Source organism: Schistocerca nitens, chromosome 2 (genome assembly GCF_023898315.1).
Source record: "Schistocerca nitens isolate TAMUIC-IGC-003100 chromosome 2, iqSchNite1.1, whole genome shotgun sequence".
Classification (NCBI taxonomy): Eukaryota; Metazoa; Arthropoda; class Insecta; order Orthoptera; family Acrididae; genus Schistocerca; species Schistocerca nitens.
Window position 1 is genome coordinate 554,357,897 of NC_064615.1, and position 19,423 is coordinate 554,377,319.

A 19,423-nucleotide genomic window follows, 5' to 3' on the forward strand; every position below is an offset into this window, starting at 1 on the left:
GCTATCACTTACACAGCCTCACTAATTCAGAATGTGATTGTCTGGTTAGTGCCTGATCCCCAGGTTTAGACTTATATTGCCCAGATTGCAGAACTGCATGAGCTGTCGGCGGTGGTGAAGAATAATAGACAGGTGGCTGAATTAGGTGTGTGTATAAAATAACCCCTGATGCCCTGTGGGATACCCTTGGCTGCCTCGCCTCCCACTGTGTGTTGAAGCCATTAACAATACCAGCCCAGTGGCGTCATGATGATGCCCGTCTTCACCTGCACTGAGCATGGTGGGTCTGCATAGGTTGCAGCATCATAATTCCCACCTGCAGTGGTTTTCTGGTCCTTGGTATCATTCTCCTTCCTCTCATTGGGTGAGCCAGCAGACCTGCCTGTCATTTGTTGCAAATTTAACAAGATTTACCTGCACAGGGAGGCCATGTGTGGGGTATGCCGTTGGGTAGACCATTTGGCAGCTGTTTGTGACAGTTGGAAGACTGCTAGTCAGTCATTGGACACCCCTGTGATTTCAGTGTACCCTGTGGCTGTCTCTGATGTCTTGCATGTATCATCCTGGAGTATTTTACTGATGTTGGTAGTGGATGGGTGACTATCCCAACTTCAAGTTGACATGGAAGTGATGGTCAGCCTCTCCCTACTGCAGTTATATGGCTCACAGTTTGAGAACACCTTGGGCCAGATAGAAACTTTCAAGGCATATGTTTCTCTTATGCTGTAAGCAGTACCTAATTTTTTTGCCCCCACCCTCTTCCCTTCACCGTGATTCAGTAGCCTGATGGCACCTTGCACCTTTGCAGCAATTTTAAAGTGACAGTCAATGCGCAATGTATCATGGATTCATATCCATTTCTGCAGCAGTTGGAATTGTTGGCAAAGTTGTCAGGCGGCAGTATTTTTCCTACACTGACTTGCGTGATGCATACCTGCAGTTGCCATTGGATGAAGTTTCTCAGACATTCTTGGTCCTCAACAACCCATTTGGGCTTTACTAGTTTAATTGCTTGCCTTCTGGAAAATCATCTGCAACTCGAATTTATCAATGGTATTTCAGGCAGTTGATTCAGGGCATTCCCTATTGCATCAATTACCTTGATGATATTCCATCATTTTCCAATGCCTCCTGGTATTTTGCCTTTGTTGCAAGCTGGAAGAGGAGAAAAATCCTTAAAGGTGCATTTTTGGATCATGTAGAGATGAATGGATGACCACATCGAAGCCATTGTCAGACTGCCAGCACCCAAGAACCTGAAAGAACTCCAATCTTTTTTGGTAAGATTTCACATTAACTTTGTCAGGTCCACAGATTGGCAATGAGATTTTCAGCCTCTCAAGCAGTGTTTGTGCTATGCTCCCCATCTGGCTTCTTTTAGGCCAGGTAAACCTTTAACCCTGGCCTGGGAAGCATTCCAGTACAACATTAGTGCCAGGTCAGGGAAGACTTACCTTCTCACCCCATCTTGTAAGTCTTCCCTGACCCAGGTTCTGGGTGACATTTCTAAACTGTAGTCCTTTCCCTAAACCTCTCCAGTCCTTTTTCTTCACCACTCTTCCTTCCCCGCCAACTCCTCTGCCAGAAGAAGGAGCCACTGGCTCTGAAAACGCGTGTGTGTGTGTGTGTGTGTGTGTGTGTGTGTGTGTGTGTGTGTGTGTGTGTGTGTGTGTGTGTGTTCGTGTTTTCATGTTTTCCCCTGCCACTCCTTGGTGAGAATTTTTTTTAATCTATCCATTTACATTACATCTACAGTCTTTGATGGAACAGTGAGCTCAAGGGAACATAGCCACTGTGAGCTGCAGCACTACCATCCAATTCAAGACTGATGGGAAGCTGTGGGCACCATCATCCAATGTGCCTCCTGGGGCCTAACCACTGGATCCAGGGAGCAGTTTATCATTCATCATCGTGGGGACTTGGAACTGCTACCGCCCATCCTCTATTCCTATGAGCAGACTTCAATGCTGACTGTTGTTGTCCTGCCTTGAGTTTGCACACAGTCTATGGTGTGGTCAGGCAATCCCCAGTACTCTTTTTTTGTAACTGCTAAAAGCCATGGCCAGAACACGTGATGCCACACCACCGGCGTCGCCAGTGGCCCCTTCATGTCACTGGGTGCTGATGCCACTGTTCCCCTGCAGGACGAGACTGCATGCCATGAGTTGGTATTGGCACATTCCTGGCAGGGTGTAGTTCTGTTTCACTGCAGGGAGCAGCATGAGACTCCAGACAGCTGTGTATTTTTCAGTAATAAAGATGTATTTTGTTAATAATGTTTCACTGGCACCTCCGGGCATCCCACAGGCCGTCATTCCCAGCCACTGCTCAACCATACATGCATTGTGAATCAGCTATATCTGACCATGCAGACCTACTGTCATCACCTAACATTGTCTCCCATGCTCCAGGGCGCTATAGTACTAACAAAACACACACATTGCTATAACGACATGTTTTTGTTCCATATATTTCAATCTGGCACTGCAGCACTGCTGAACTCCGGCACTTCTTGTTTTATCATGTTTATTTAGTTTTTTTATTTTAATATGTTGTATTCTTGCAGAATGGCTTCTCTAATTAATGTAAGAAAGTAAAGCTGTGCTTGTTTCTATGGATGGTTTGAACACCATGGTGCTTTACTACTTACAGTCCTATTGCAGATTATATGTTCTTGTCTTCCTCTGACCTTTCAAATGACTTACAGCCAATTATAGGTGAGCTGCAGTTTGATGTGACTCTAAAACACAAGCCAACTTGTCATTTTTCATATACAGAAATCACTGCCATAGGTGAAAGCAGTGATGAATGAGAGAAGGAAGATCCTAAGACTAGCTGAGAATAGATGTGTTTATTTGATAATGTTGTCCTGTAGACAAGATTTGCACTTGGTCTGTCTTGCAATGTAGTCTCTCTACAGTTTAGTTTGCTGTCTGTAGTTTTGCAGTTGTATACTGTAAGTGTTTAGGAAGGAAGAAGCCTGCAAAGAGCAAAACCCTAGTGTGTTGGTGTAGAATGTCCCTCAAGAATCATAAACCATTCCAGAGTATATGACGCTTATCCACATTTTTATTTCACAGAACAGGTGGTTTTTGGAGTGAGCTGATTCCCCTGCACATATGCTGTGAAGTCTAATTTATTCATTTCAGAGTCCTTATACATGTGTAACAGTTTTTCTGCTAAATCTCTTGTCTAGCCAATTGTAGCATTATGTTATCTTAGTCTCAAAACTGACCAACCAATTAAATTCAAAATGGCAATTTTAGTTTTGCTCGCCTGCCACCCCCCCCCCCCCCCCCCGCCCCTCCTACCACTTCCACCCCCACTCCACAGATGCCTGTGTCCTCCACCATATATTAAAGTGCAATTTGTGTTCAATGTCCTGTCTGTATAGTTCCACAAATGAGTAGATCAAGAGATATGCATAAATCTTCGGTGCTTTTACCACGATGATCTACATTTAAATCTTTATGCTGTAAGCGAGAGAATCTGACAATATCAGAAAGTGTAATCTATCAGATTCAAATCTGATGAGGATAGGGTCCATTTAAAAGCTCATCTTTGACTAACACTTATTCTGATGTGTTGTCTAGAAAGTATCATACTGTATGGGCATATATCTTACTGTATATGTTCCAGTCTTGTCTAACTTCAGCTATCAATTTTTCCCTCAACATTATCAGATAGTTTTACCATCCATAGTGTCTTTGAAAATTGTGAGCCAGTGATATGATTATCCCCTATACTACAACAGTCGGTAACTCAGTTTGACCTCTACTGTTTGTGATGTTTGTATCAAGAAGGCTGCTGTCTGTTGACCTCTCCAGTGATATGAAAATTAGTGCCAACAGAGAAAAGTAATCATTTATCTACTTTGAAAACAAAGCACACATTAACAGTCTGCTGCCAGGAGCATTTTTTGATAGGGACATGTAAGTTATAGTATGAATTAATGAAATTTATCCTTCCTCAGAATGTCTTGAATGCTTTATTGAAGAACTTTTAACTTACTCTTGGGTCTCTGGACAGAATACTGTGGATTTATTTATAGTTTGACAATCACTTTTTCTTAAATGTATTCATCAGCATACGTAGACTTTTTCAGCAGTGCATACCAACATCTGACTTTATCCAGCAGTTATTCTGCAGTTCTGTGAGGTACTGGTTTTCCTTGAGGTGGGATCAATTGAACTTACTAGTCACATTTTGGTGTGAGTAACATACACATCCACATGCCTATATTACTTTCACCCACTCTTCCTACACCGTAACCACTCATTGGAACAGAAATTTAAAAAATACATTTTGATTGTAATGTACAGGAATTTTTTTGGAGGCCATGTTTGTGTCTCGAAAAAAACTCCTGGCTTTATAACATATTTCAGCACCTAAAATTAAATGTTTCACTTTCTTTTGTTTCAGAGGGATAGTCTACAAGTCTTCACTTGACTGCTTGGTGAAAACAGTTCAAAATGAAGGATTTTTGGCACTCTACAAAGGTTTTCTTCCAGTGTGGATTCGCATGGCTCCGTGGTCCTTAACTTTCTGGTTGTCTTTTGAGCAAATACGACATACCATAGGTGGTTCAGCTTTCTGAATAAGAAAGCAGTGTATTATTGCCACTCTCTACAACTTTCATTATTTTGTGTGTACTGTACAATTGTAATTTTGTTCATAACTTTGTTCATAGTTACATTATGTTTTAGTATGTTCTGCACAAAAGTTCATACAGGCTGTGAAGATCACAAAATATTTATGTAAAGTAGTATCAGCTACTCCAGCTGCAGACACTACTCTTCATAGAGTTTCATCAGTCGTATCAGAAAATTACAGAAGTTATAGGTATCATTTATCAAATACAAATTTTCATAATTATTCATTAGCAGCAAAATAATGCAATGAGGTATTTATTATTTGAAAAAATGTAAATAAGAGCACAGTAAACAGTTTGCCTGTTTAATACACAAGACTCCTGTAAGTTAACCTCTTAAGATAAACTGAATTGGATGTTACAACCACACTTCACCTGTTGCACCTGATTTATGCTCTACTGTGTAGAAAATACTACTACAAAGATAAATCTGGTGTAGAACTCCAAGCAAAATTATTGTTATCAGGGTCCAATGTCTGAGAATATTGAGTGATCAAATAATCTGTAGTATTATTTTCTCCAGGAATATAAATAAATGAACAGAGACTTTTCTGGACATTCCTGGTGTGTACTATTAGATATGATCCGATTTGTATCAAATCACATGTTAGTGCCAACATTCTGTTACAGTTGTTATTTTTAACTTTTTATTGCAAGTATAAATACAAGTGTTGGTTTCCTCAAAAGTATTAGAAAAACACGTGGTCATCATATAATGAGAACTATGGTACAGCCATAGACAGTGTATAGGGATTTCTGTTCCCAGAGGGTAACATACTTCCATGTTTTTTTTCTCATCACTGGGTGTTGTGTCTGCATGTTTCACGTCATTGTGTAATCTCAGGCAGGATAAAAAATCCTTTAAAATTCATTAATCGCTACAAAATGAAGAAAAGAAATAAAAGGGAGATTGAAATGCAACAGCATTATAATTTTAGTGTGTGGTTAAGCTCACCTGTCAAAAAGGAAATTTGTACATCATAAAGTAACTTCACAGATAGCTATTTTAATATGTCTTTTATTAAGTACTTGTTGTGACCTGGCAAGATATTCTTGCAGTTTATTTGAATGTGAATGTTTATTGGACTGCTTGCTATTTGTAAGAAAATTGTAAGCAACATTATACCTGACTCAGCCTGTGTGTTGTTGAGAACTGTTTTTATATCATTGTTGCTTCTGTTGTATTTTTAATATGAATATATATGTATATATATATATATTTGTTTTGTAGTTGATAGATGAATAAAAAAATTCAAATTTATCAACTTTCCTCTTCTCAGTTCATATAATGAAAGTTTTTACTGGGCTTTAAAAAAGAATACAATTTTGGCATGTTAGTATTTTGAGTTTTGTGAGAGTAATTATTTGTTTGAAATCATGTACTGTTTCAGTATCCTATTCATTTCCTAGAAGTCAATTTAAAATGTCAGTATTGCTCTGTTTTTAATACAGTATAAGCATTTTGATTGTTTTCAGTTTGTCATCTTGATATCCTTTGTATTAACTCAGAAGTTTCTATTTATGCAAAATGACCAAATTTGGTGGCAGGGTAATCAATACAATAGACTTTCATTAAGGAAGAACAAGGTTCAAACACCTTTCTGGTCACCCAAATATATTTAATCTGTTCCTTCAAAAATGTACAGCCAACAGTTTCTCCCCTTGCTCCAGTTGAAGTGTTTTTTTTTTTTCATCAAAATTGCAATTATGTGAAAAAAATTGAGAAATTCAATAAATTTTTCTTCTCATTAAAATTTTTTATCAGGATACACTCCAAACATTTTGAATGGTTTAGCTCCAATGAATTTATCATAATACAATGTTTTTGGTGAACTGAAAAATCTTTTCCTTATGGATGTGAGCATATATTTAAAAATACAGTCATGCTGGGAGGGGGGGGGGGGGGGGGAGGGGGGGAATATGATGACACTAAAACTGAAAGTGAGAAGGATGCTGAATGTGAACAATATCTTGTTAGAAAGAAAAAATAGAAACTTTCAGTGCTCTGTGCAGGCTTTTCAACAAAGCTACATGGTTTCAGATACATTAATGAAAATAAATGTGAAAATGCAGTTAGCAATAAAATTTCTAGAAGTTATTTGAATCACTGAAGTAGAAACATTATGACACTGTACTTTGTGCTCTCTACAAGAATTTAAAAACATTCTTAAAAACTGATACACTCCAAATATATTTGATCAGACATAACAGTAAGAGTATCAAGATGAATGAGCATTGAAGAGAATGTAGTAACCATGCATTGCTGTACTGGTCATTGTCACAGACTACATTAGTTGGCATTTGTTCTCTTCCATCATGTTAATGATGTACCAGATGTATAATGACCCTGTGGATTACTATAATGAGTGCTTCCTTAGTGTAATTTGTTATGGGTAGATGGGGAATGAAAACAAGGAGAGTGATAGCTAAAGCTTCTATATACACTCCTGGAAATTGAAATAAGAACACCGTGAATTCATTGTCCCAGGAAGGGGAAACTTTATTGACACATTCCTGGGGTCAGATACATCACATGATCACACTGACAGAACCACAGGCACATAGACACAGGCAACAGAGCATGCACAATGTCGGCACTAGTACAGTGTATATCCACCTTTCGCAGCAATGCAGGCTGCTATTCTCCCATGGAGACGATCGTAGAGATGCTGGATGTAGTCCTGTGGAACGGCTTGCCATGCCATTTCCACCTGGCGCCTCAGTTGGACCAGCGTTCGTGCTGGACGTGCAGACCGCGTGAGACGACGCTTCATCCAGTCCCAAACATGCTCAATGGGGGACAGATCCGGAGATCTTGCTGGCCAGGGTAGTTGACTTACACCTTCTAGAGCACGTTGGGTGGCACGGGACACATGCGGACGTGCATTGTCCTGTTGGAACAGCAAGTTCCCTTGCCGGTCTAGGAATGGTAGAACGATGGGTTCGATGACGGTTTGGATGTACCGTGCACTATTCAGTGTCCCCTCGACGATCACCAATGGTGTACGGCCAGTGTAGGAGATCGCTCCCCACACCATGATGCCGGGTGTTGGCCCTGTGTGCCTCGGTCGTATGCAGTCCTGATTGTGGCGCTCACCTGCACGGTGCCAAACACGCATACGACTATCATTGGCACCAAGGCAGAAGCGACTCTCATTGCTGAAGACGACACGTCTCCATTCGTCCCTCCATTCACGCCTGTCGTGAGACCACTGGAGGCGGGCTGCACGATGTTGGGGCGTGAGCGGAAGACGGCCTAACGGTGTGCGGGACCGTAGCCCAGCTTCATGGAGACGGTTGCGAATGGTCCTCGCCGATACCCCAGGAGCAACAGTGTCCCTAATTTGGTGGGAAGTGGCGGTGCGGTCCCCTATGGCACTGTGTAGGATCCTACGGTCTTGGCGTGCATCCGTGCATCGCTGCGGTCCGGTCCCAGGTCGACGGGCACGTGCACCTTCCGCCGACCACTGGCGACAACATCGATGTACTGTGGAGACCTCACGCCCCACGTGTTGAGCAATTCAGCGGTACGTCCACCCGGCCTCCCGCATGCCCACTATACGCCCTCACTCAAAGTCCGTCAACTGCACATACGGTTCACGTCCACGCTGTCGCGGCATGCTATCAGTGTTAAAGACTGTGATGGAGCTCCGTATGCCACGGCAAACTGGCTGACACTGACGGCGGCGGTGCACAAATGCTGCGCAGCTAGCGCCATTCGACGGCCAACACCACGGTTCCTGGTGTGTCCGCTGTGCCGTGCGTGTGATCATTGCTTGTACAGCCCTCTCGCAGTGTCCGGAGCAAGTATGGTGGGTCTGACACACCGGTGTCAATGTGTTCTTTTTTCCATTTCCAGGAGTGTAGCTCGCTCCTGTTAAGAAGCAGCGAGGTGGTCATAGAGCTTAACATACCCATCCAACTAGTGGATCACAATCAATGATCTCTCATACACTCATCCCATGATGTACTGTAGACAGGTGAGGAATTTAGCTCATATTTCTTTATTCATTTCAAATATTTATAAATGCAAATATATACAAAAATTAGAAATAAATAAAAAGTATGTTTATCAAACATTGGAAAATCCAGGATGGAATTTAACAATATTTTCAAATGGATAGTTGCTACTCACCATATGGCGGAGACAAAAAGACTGCCACAAAATGAGCTTTTGTCCAACAAGGCCTTTATTGAAAAAAAAATAACAGACACACACACATGCAAATGCAACTCACACACACATGATCACAGTCTCTGGCATTTGAAGCCAGTGCATGATGCAAAATAATCTACAAAGAACTTCAAGATAAGATGTAATAAATGAAGTTGTACAGAATTAGATGGTGATATTATAGGTGCACAGACATTTCAGTTTTTCCAGCAGTACAGTTTTAATGCAATCCAGAAGACAAATCTGCTTATTAAGCTGGCGCACATCTTGATTACCTTTTGGCCACTTTGGCTGCTTTGGAGTTAATTTTGATTCTTACAGCAAGTGCTAGGAGATTATTCCTGTAACTTCATCTCTTTGTTGTTTTCTGACATTTGTGTATCAGATTTAAACATCATTATACATCCTGTGTGTCTCTGTCTTCACTACAACTACTCTTCCTATTGAGAATAAGGCAGTATCAGATAAAATATTGAGATCATCAACTGGCACAAGTCATCAGTTATGTCATCTCAATAAATTACTCATGCTTGCAATTCAGGTAATGTATTAAGTCTTCCTTGCAGAGTAGTAACCTGGAAATAATTTTTAATTCTTTTTAAAACAGAAGCAATATTTCCACTGAACAGCTGTACTGCCACTGACAGGTGCATTCTGAGCACAACCACAAGTTCAGACATGTGATGAGTACATATCAGCCACCATGTGCTGATACGAAGTTCAATGTTGTGTAGTGTACAGTGCAACATAGTGTTCTTAGCAAGTGAATTGTAGCTGTCTAAGCAGTTTCATGCCCAGTTTCCAAGGGTACTATGTTTTTATGCTTTGTTTCTTTTTTTTGTGTGTGTGAATTTGTTGCTAATGAATGCTTCTCACCCACTTTCTGTTACCTGGTATTACTGAGTTGTAGCCTGTAATCAACTCCTTTTTATGTGAAGAATTAGAGTTCTGAAGTACAGCATTTCTGTCGTGCCCATTTAGAAGAGAGACGTCAGGCTTGCATTCATAATAAATTTTCAAAGAATCAGTGCATGTGTCATGCACTTAGTCACTATTAAAGCATCAAGTGATAATTGGTTAGTCAAAAGCAGAGTTGAACCCAATAATTGGTGGCCCCAATGTGATCAGCAGAATTTCAGAAGAATCGCACAGTGGTCAAAGAACCAAAAGCATTGAGAACAGCAGTCTGCCTTCCAACATTCTGGTCAGATAACCCTGTTCTTTGGTCCATGCAAGCATCAATGAGTTTTTGTTGCACAGAGATAACAGCCAACATGATTAATTTCACACCCATAGTAAGCCAGCTCGCCCATTGATTTGCTACTGGCGTGCAAGACATAATTACGGTGCCACCGGAAATAGACTCGTACCCTAAGCTCGAGTAAGAATTGATACAACAAGTGGCTGCATTCTAAGAGGATCACATACAGTAAGGTTTTACTCAGGAGGAGATTGACAACAGAAAACCATCCCAGTACCTGCAACACCCATGCAGTAAGTTTGACACAATCACTGTATTGGATAACATGTTGCACACGCTATGGAACAGTCATTTGCCACTGCATATAAAATACATACTTCCCTTGCAGATTGATGTGCTGTTGGATTCCATGGTGCAGCAGGCTAATCGAATACAAGACCCAATTGCAACTTTACAGGTCATTGTAGTCAGTGCAGGACAACAGTGCAGCCGCTGCAACAACAGTAGCATGGGCTAACCATGACTCACTCGCAGCAAAGGTCAAACGGGTGGTGTCACCACTCAATAAGGTGATATGTAGATGTGCTGGTACCACCGCTGTCAGGCGAAGAAGTGTTCATCACCATGCTCTCACCTAAGTGCAACCAGTGGTCAGTAGTAGGTGCAACCAATTGCCAGTTGTTCAGAAGTGTTCATCACCGTGCTCTCACCCAAATGCAACTGGTGGTCAGTAGCAGGTGCAACCAATTGCCAAATGTCCTCCTATTGCCTGCTTGTCACTAACAGAGGTTCCAGCATGAAATTCTTAGTAGATACTGGATCAGATCTGAGCATCCTACCTCAAACGTTCATGCTTCATTGCCAGCCATCAACTGCCTTCCTTCTGATGGCCGCTAACAACTCCTCAGTCACAACGTACGGTTCTCAGTGGATGGAGATCAACCTTAGACTGTGCTGCCTGCACATGTGGCACTTCACCATCATGGACATCACTAAGACAATTCTTGTAGCAAGACCAACTACTTTCAGATGTGAACACTCACATGGTGGAGGTTGTCACTTGCTTAGCAGTCAACAGTTTCCACTGCAGTGCAGCAATTCACAGTGCCAAGTTGATGCAGTCTTCTGGGGGTGAGTGCACAGAGTTCTTGAGTAACTACACAAACTTGACCAGGCTGCCTGGTGCTCCTAAGCACATACTGCATGTCACAGTGCACCACATAAAGATGACAGATGGACCCCCTGTAGAGTGTCAGCAAGGATGTTTTACTCTGAACTGCTTAGCAATGGTGAAAGCTGAATTTGATTCTATGATACATGAAAGCATAATGTGGCCATCTAAAAGTTCATGGTCCTCAGCATTGTACTTGGTGTCAAAGAAAGGTGGAGCCTGGGCCCTGTGGAATGATTATCGCATGCTTAATTCATTAAGAGCCTTGATGAATACTCTATACTGCTTTTGAGGGATTATAATTATGCACTACATGGTGCTGCTGTATTCAGAATTCGGGACTGTGCAAAGGCATATACTCAGATACCGGTAGCCAGCCAAGACATAGCAATACTACCATAATAATGCCTGTTGGTTTATTTTAAAATGTGTCCCTGACTTTTGGGTCACATAATGCCATTGAAATTTAGCAAAGATTTATAGACTCCATTCTACAAGGGATACCATACTGTTTTGTGTACCTCAATGATATTATAGTGTTCTCCACCAAGGTGGAGTGACATTGACAGAATCTGTAGAAGGTATTAAAATGATTGGAATGATACAGACTCATCCTGAATCATGGCCAAGCGTCTCTTTGGGCAGGTGATGTTCCTCGATCATAATATCTCTGTTTCAGGCTTCCTTCCTCTGTCTGAGAAGGTGCACATTGTTCTACAACTACCCCAGCCATCTACAGTCAAAGCATTAACAATGCTTCTTGGTTGTAATGAATTTCTATAGACAACACTTTCCCCATGGGGCAGAGTTACAGGAACTTTTGATGGTGACATTATCAGCAAGTCTCTGGTGAAGTGAACAAATGATATGTGCTCAGTATGTGAGGTGACAAAGAAAAGCTTGGCCGATGCGGCACTTTTGGCACACTCACGGCTCACCATGCCACTAGGTATAGTCATGGATGTAAGCCAGACTGCCATCGGCACTGCACTACAGCAGTGGTTGGACAATTCTGCAAAACCACTAGTGCTGTACTCACACAAATCATTGCCTTCACAGAGGAAATGGGGCATGTTGTGGGTTGGCAGGAGAGCCAACCCCGTTTTACTAGAGGAAGCCGAAAGGTACACATTTTAGCTCACGCAGGCTGGCGTGAGGTCTGGAACAGGACAAGGAAATTAGAATTTAGAAAAAACAGACGTAGCTGGTAGAATACTTAACTTTAATCCATAAATGGTGAACGTCACTCTTGACGGTACATTATTACAGTATCAATAGTAACTGGTAATGGCGCCTTGCTAGGTCGTAGCAAATGACGTAGCTGAAGGCTATGCTAACTATCGTCTTGGCAAATGAGAGCGTATTTTGTCGGTGAACCATCCCTAGCAAAGTCGGTTGTACAACTGGGGCGAGTGCTAGGAAGTCTCTCTAGACTTGCCGTGTGGCGGCGCTCAGTCTGCAATCACTGATAGTGGTGACACGCGGGTCCGACGTTTACTAACGGACCACGGCCGATTTAAAGGCTACCACCTAGCAAGTGTGGTGTCTGGCGGTGACACCACAGGGCACACATAATTGTGAGTTCCTAGCTGTGTACCAAGTGATAACATATTTTTGTCCTCAAGTTGAAGCAAGAGTGTTCACAATTTATACAGACCACAAGCCATTGACATTTACATTCAGGGAGAACAGCACCAAACACCCAGGCAGACAGTTTAACAATTTGGAATTCGTGACCCAATTCACAAAGGACATTAAGCACATATCTGGGATCAACATCATCATTGCAGATTGTTTATCTTGGGTCAACAGTGTCTCCAGTTTGAGATATTTTTCCGTATTTGCTCAAGTGTAGTGGAAAGACAATGAACTCCATATGTATGTCAATCATGCCACATCAGCATTGAAGCTACACTTCATTGATATTCCAGGTGAGGGACATGACTGTACTGGTATGTCTCTCCCAACTGACTTCACCCCTTTCTGCCAACAGCATTCAGAAGACAAGCTTTTAACAGTGTCCACGAGTTGTGCCATCCAGGGGTGCATCCAACCTTTCATCCAGTGTCTCAGCATTTCATGTGGCTGGACATGCAGAAAGACTGTTGGGAATGGATCAGATCTTGTCTCCTGTGTCAACGCTGCATGATTGCCTGCTGTGTCCAAGCCCCAAATGGCAACTTCTCAGATACCAACACTCACTTTGCCAATATACAGGGTGTCCCAGCTATCTTGTCCACCCAAAATATCTCTGGAACAATAACAGCTATTGGAAAGCGACTTTCACCGGCATCAATGTAGGGCTGGGGCCCATGAATGTACATATTTGGAAACATTCTAAAACGAAAGCATATGTGTTTTTTAACACAAACTTATGTTTTTTTAAATGGACCTTTTATATTTTTTCTGCAGCAATCCATAGCATGACAAAGCACATACACAATGGTGTTGATTGCATCACAATATACCCATTACATCCCGAGATATTAAGACGCGAAGTTGACGCTTGAAACACCCGACATGCACTGCCAGCGTATGTCCTGAGGCTCATGCGTGAACCCCATGCTGCCCATAATCGCGATGTGATTGACATGTGTAATCACACCTCCATACTTATCAAGAGGTCCAAAACGAATAATACGGTCTGCTGCCATCAACTCTCATAAGCACATAATGGTTTCCCTCTTGCACGGTTTACGTATCTACGTACACAATATGAACCAGTACCGATCGGGGTACACCTGTCAGATTGTCTTATTTATCCTGCACACCCAAAATAAGGTTTATCTAATGCGTTATATGATCCATTGTGCCTGTCGCGCAGCGCCTGGCTCTACCTAGTCAAGTGTCCAACGTAGTTCCCACTACTGCCACAGTTACCACTTCGCCTTGTTTATGATTTGCGACCCATGCAAACTCCTGTACTCCACCACCCTTCAAGCATCCCATTTGTTGTTGTTTGGCATGCAGTACAGCACTTGCCAGTGTAGTCATGCATCAGAGTAATCTAGTGACGGCATGGAGGTAGTACACATTGTGAATAAACATTGTGTTGTGGAACTTATACTGTACAGTATAATGTACACACATGAAGATATGGTAGAAATGCTGCTGATCTATGGAGAATGTACGTTGACGGGAAATACGTTATGAGATAGCTTGTTTGTTGATAGTACTGTTAGCGAACATTATGATTATTAAGTTAATATGTCTGTTTTCTACCCTACTCTACATACCTGTACTGTACCCTGTTGTAGGTGGACGAAATGCTGTTCAGGCAGAACGACTGTACATTGTGTATGTGCTTTGTCATGCTACGGATTGCTGAAGAAAAAATATAGGAGGTCCATTTAAAAAAACATAAGTTTGTGTTAAAAAACACATATGCTTTCGTTTTAGAATGTTTCCAAATATGTACATTCATGGGCCCCAGCCCTACATCGATACCGGTGAAAGTCATTTTCCAATAGCTGTTATTGTTCCAGAGATATTTTGGGTGGACAAGAAAGCTGGGACACCCTGTACATTTGGACTTTGTTGGACCGCTTCCCTCATTTAACAAGAAGAGGTAATTATTAACAATGATTGACCATTATTACCATTGACCTGAAGCATTATTGATTGATAATATCACAGGTGGGACAGTATCTTCTGCCTTTGCCTCAACATGGTTGGAGAGATTCTGATATCTGCTGCATCTCAGTTTCAGTTTGATCTATTTACTCAGCTGGCTGAGGTTTGGTGTTATACCCACCATAAGACCACTAACTACCAACCGGCAAGCAACAAGATGATCAAATGCTGACACCATTGTTTGAAGGCAGTGCTAATATGCCATGAAGAGACATGATTTTCGACACTACCAATGTTACTACTCAGCTTGTGAAGAACATTCAAGGCTGACCTTGGTTTGTCAGTGGCAGAATTGCTTTATGGTGAGACACTGTGCTAGCCTGGTGATTTTGTCAAAACAAACACACACACACACACACACACACACACACACACACACACACACACACACACACAACAGAGACAGCTGCTCAAGATCAGTCAGAGTTTTTGTGTCATTTGAGAGATCTGCCCTCCAAAAGCTTCGTGGAGTGGCACATTGCCCTTCTTCATGCACTAATATCTCAAGCAATTGTTCACATGTTATGCTCTGTATGGAAGGCACTTAACTATCACTGCAAGTCCCATATTCTGCCCCATATAAAGTTCTCCAATGATATGCATGAACAATGGGCATTCTAATGAACAGTAAGGCTACAACTGTCTCATTGATCCACATTAAATCAGTGTATATCTTCCATTACACATCACTGACAGCACCTAAACGAAGATGCCCAACCACTATAGCACTGGTGGCACTATAGCACCCACTTCCCCACACAGTTCTTCCTCCAAAATGGGCGAATTGCTCTGGCCACCGAGCACATAGCCCAGTCTGATCCCTTGATGCTGAAGCTCTGCTTCCACCCAGCAGTGGTGTAGCAGCCAACATGTCAGCCACCACATGCTAAAGTGAAAATCAGTTGCGTAGTACATGGTGCAATGCAGTGTTCTTAGCAAGTGTATTGCAGCCTGTGTTTTTATGCTTTTATATGTTTTCCAATGTGTTATGCGTATTCTTTGTTTCCTGTGAATTTGTTGGTAACATACACTCCTCACCAGCATGCTATTATCTGGTGTTACTGAGATGTAGCCTGTAATAAACTCCTTTTTATGTCAAGGATTAGAGTCCCAAACTCTGGCATTTCTGTCCTATCCATTTATAAGAGAGACATAAGGCATGCATTCCTACTAAAGTTTCAGTGAGTCAGTATGTTGTTATTGTTGTGGTCTTCAGTCCTGAGACTGGTTTGATGCAGCTCTCCATGCCACTCTATCCTGTGCAAGCCTCTTCATCTCCCAGTACCTACTGCAGCCTACATCCTTCTGAATCTGCTTAGTGTATTCATCTCTTGGTCTCCCTCTACGATTTTTACCCTCCACGCTGCCCTCCAACAATAAATTGGTGATCCCTCGATGTCTCAGAACATGTCCTACCAACTGATCCCTTCTTCTAGTCAAGTTGTGCCCCAAGCTCCTCTTCTCCCCTATTCTATTCAATACCTCCTCATTAGTTATGTGATCTACCCATCTAATCTTCAGCATTCTTCTGAGTACCACATTTCGAAAGCCTCTATTCTCTTCTTGTCTAAACTATTTATCGTCCATGTTTCACTTCCATACATGGCTACACTCTATATAAATACTTTCAGAAACAACTTCCTGACATTTAAATCTATACTCAATGTTAACAAATTTTTCTTCTTCAGAAACGCTTTCCTTGCCATTGCCAGTCTACATTTTGTATCCTCTCTACTTCGACCATCATCAGTTACTTTGCTCCCCAAATAGCAAAACTCCTTTACTACTTTAAGTGTCTCATTTCCTAATCTAATTCCCTCAACATCACCTGACTTAATTCGACTACATTCCAGTATCCTCGTTTTGCTTTTGTTGATGTTCATCTTATACCCTCCTTTCAAGACACTGTCCATTCCGTTCAACTGCTCTCCCAAGTCCTTTGATGTCTCTGACAGAATTACAATGTCATCGACGAACCTCAAAGTTTTTATTTCTTCTCCATGGATTTTAATACCTACTCTGAACTTTTCTTTTGTTTCCTTTATTGCTTGCTCAATATACAGATTGAATAACATCGGGGAGAGGCTACAACCCTGTCTCACTCCCTTCCCAACCACTACTTCCCTTTCATGTCCCTCGACTCTTATAACTGCCATCTGCTTTCTGTACAAATTGTAAATAGCCTTTCGCTCTCTTTATATTACCCCTGCCACCTTTAGAATTTGAAAGAGAGTATTCCAGTCAACATTGTCAAAAGCTTTCTCTAAGTCTACAAATGCTAGAAATGTAGGTTTGCCTTTCCTTAATCTTTCCTCTATGATAAGTTGTAGGGTCAGTATTGTCTCACGTGTTCCAACATTTCCACGGAATCCAAACTGATCTTCCCGGAGGTCAGCTTCTATCAGTTTTTCCATTCATCTGTAAATAATTCACTTTAGTATTTTGCAGCTGTGACTTATTAAACTGATAGTTCAGTAATTTTCACATCTGTCAACACCTGCTTTCTTTGGGATTGGAATTATTATATTCTTCTTGAAGTTTGAGGGTACATCGCCTGTCTCATACATCTTGCTCACCAGATGGTAGAGTTTTGTCAGGACTGGATCTCCTCAGGCTGTCAGTAGTTCTAATGGAATGTTGTCTACTACGGGGGCCTTGTTTCGACTCAGGTCTTTCAGTGCTCTGTCAAACTCTTCACGCAGAATCGTATTTTAGAACATGTTTTTTGCTCGAGTATCATGTCGTTTTTGGAAACCCAGAATCTACTATGTACGAATCAACATGGATTCCGGAAACAGTGATCGTGTGAGACCCAACTCGCTTTATTTGTTCATGAGACCCAGAAAATATTAGATACAGGCTCCCAGGTAGATGCTATTTTCCTTGACTTCCGGAAGGCGTTCGATACAGTTCCGCACTGTCGCCTGATAAACAAAGTAAGAGCCTACGGAATATCAGACCAGCTGTGTGGCTGGATTGAAGAGTTTTTAGCAAACAGAACACAGCATATTGTTACCAATGAAGAGACGTCTACAGACGTTAAAGTAACCTCTGGCGTGCCACAGGGGAGTGTTATGGGACCATTGCTTTTCACAATATATATAAATGACCTAGTAGATAGTGTCGGAAGTTCCATGCGGCTTTTCGCGGATGATGCTGTAGTATACAGAGAAGTTGCAGCCTAGAAAATTGTAGCAAAATGCAGGAAGATCTGCAGCGGATAGCCACTTGGTGCAGGGAGTGGCAACTGTCCCTTAACATAGACAAATGTAATGTATTGCGAATACATAGAAAGAAGGATCCTTTATTGTATGATTATATGATAGCAGAACAAACACTGGTAGCAGTTACTTCTGTAAAATATCTGGGAGTATGCGTGCGGAACGATTTGAAGTGGAATGATCATATAAAATTAATTGTTGGTAAGGCAGGTACCAGGTTGAGATTCATTGGGAGAGTGCTTAGAAAATGTAGTCCATCAACAAAGGAGGTGGCTTACAAAACACTCGTTCGACCTATACTTGAGTATTGCTCATCAGTGTGGGATCTGTACCAGACCGGGTTGACGGAGGAGGTAGAGAAGATCCAAAGAAGAGCGGCGCGTTTCGTCACAGGGTTATTTGGTAACCGTGATAGCATAACGGAGATGTTTAATAAACTCAAGTGGCAGATTCTGCAAGAGAGGCGCTCTGCATCGCGGTGTATCTTGCTTGCCTGGTTTCGAGAGGGTGCGTTTCTGGATGAGGTATCGAATATTTTGCTTCCCCCTACTTATACATCCCGTGGAGATCACGAATGTAAAATTAGAGAGTTTAGAGCGCGCACGGAGGCTTTCAGACAGTCGTTCTTCCCGCGAACCATACGCGACTGGAACAGGAAAGGGAGGTAATGACAGTGGCACGTAAAGTGCCCTCCGCCACACACCGTTGGGTGGCTTGCGGAGTATAAATGTACATGTAGATGTATCTCCCATTTCATCTTCATCTACATCCTCTTCCATTTCCATAATATTGTCCTCAAGAACATCGCCCTTGTATAGACCCTCTATATACTCCTTCCACCTTTCTGCTTTCCCTTCTTTGCTTAGAACTGGGTTTCCATCAAAGCTCTTGATATTCATGCAAGTGGTTCTCTTTTCTCCAAAGGTCTCTTTAATTTTCCTTTAGGCAGTATCTATCTTACCCCTAGTGAGAGAAGCCTCTACATCCTTACATTTGTCCTCTAGCCATCCCTGCTTAGCCATTTTGCACTTCCTGTCGATTTCATTTTTGAGACGTTTGTATTCCTTTTTGCCTGCTTCATTTACTGCATTTTTATATTTTCTCCTTTCATCAATTAAATTCAATATTTCTTCTGTTACCCAAGGGTTTCTACTAGCCATCGTCTTTGTACCTATTTGATCCTCTGCTGCCTTCACTATTTCATCCCTTAAAGCTACCCATTCTTCTTCTAGTGTATTTCTTTCCCCCTTTCTTGTCAATTGTTCCCTCATGCTGTCCCTGAAACTCTGTACAACCTCTGGTTTAGTCAGTTTATCCAGGTCCCATCTCGTTAAATTCCCACCTTTTTGCAGTCTCTTCAGTTTTAATCTAC

At 41.9% G+C, this 19,423-nt stretch overlaps 1 protein-coding gene across 1 annotated transcript in view; it reads left to right on the forward strand.

The window, feature by feature from the left end:
- The window catches only part of LOC126236577 (mitochondrial uncoupling protein 4), a 437,887-nt gene extending 432,035 nt beyond the window's left edge, over positions 1-5,852 (forward strand). The window contains exon 8 of the mRNA XM_049945990.1: positions 4,423-5,852. Coding sequence (XP_049801947.1) covers positions 4,423-4,597 — 175 coding nt within the window. The 3' untranslated portion in view covers positions 4,598-5,852. The remainder of the gene's footprint in view (positions 1-4,422) is intronic.
- The last annotated feature ends 13,571 nt before the right edge of the window (positions 5,853-19,423 follow it).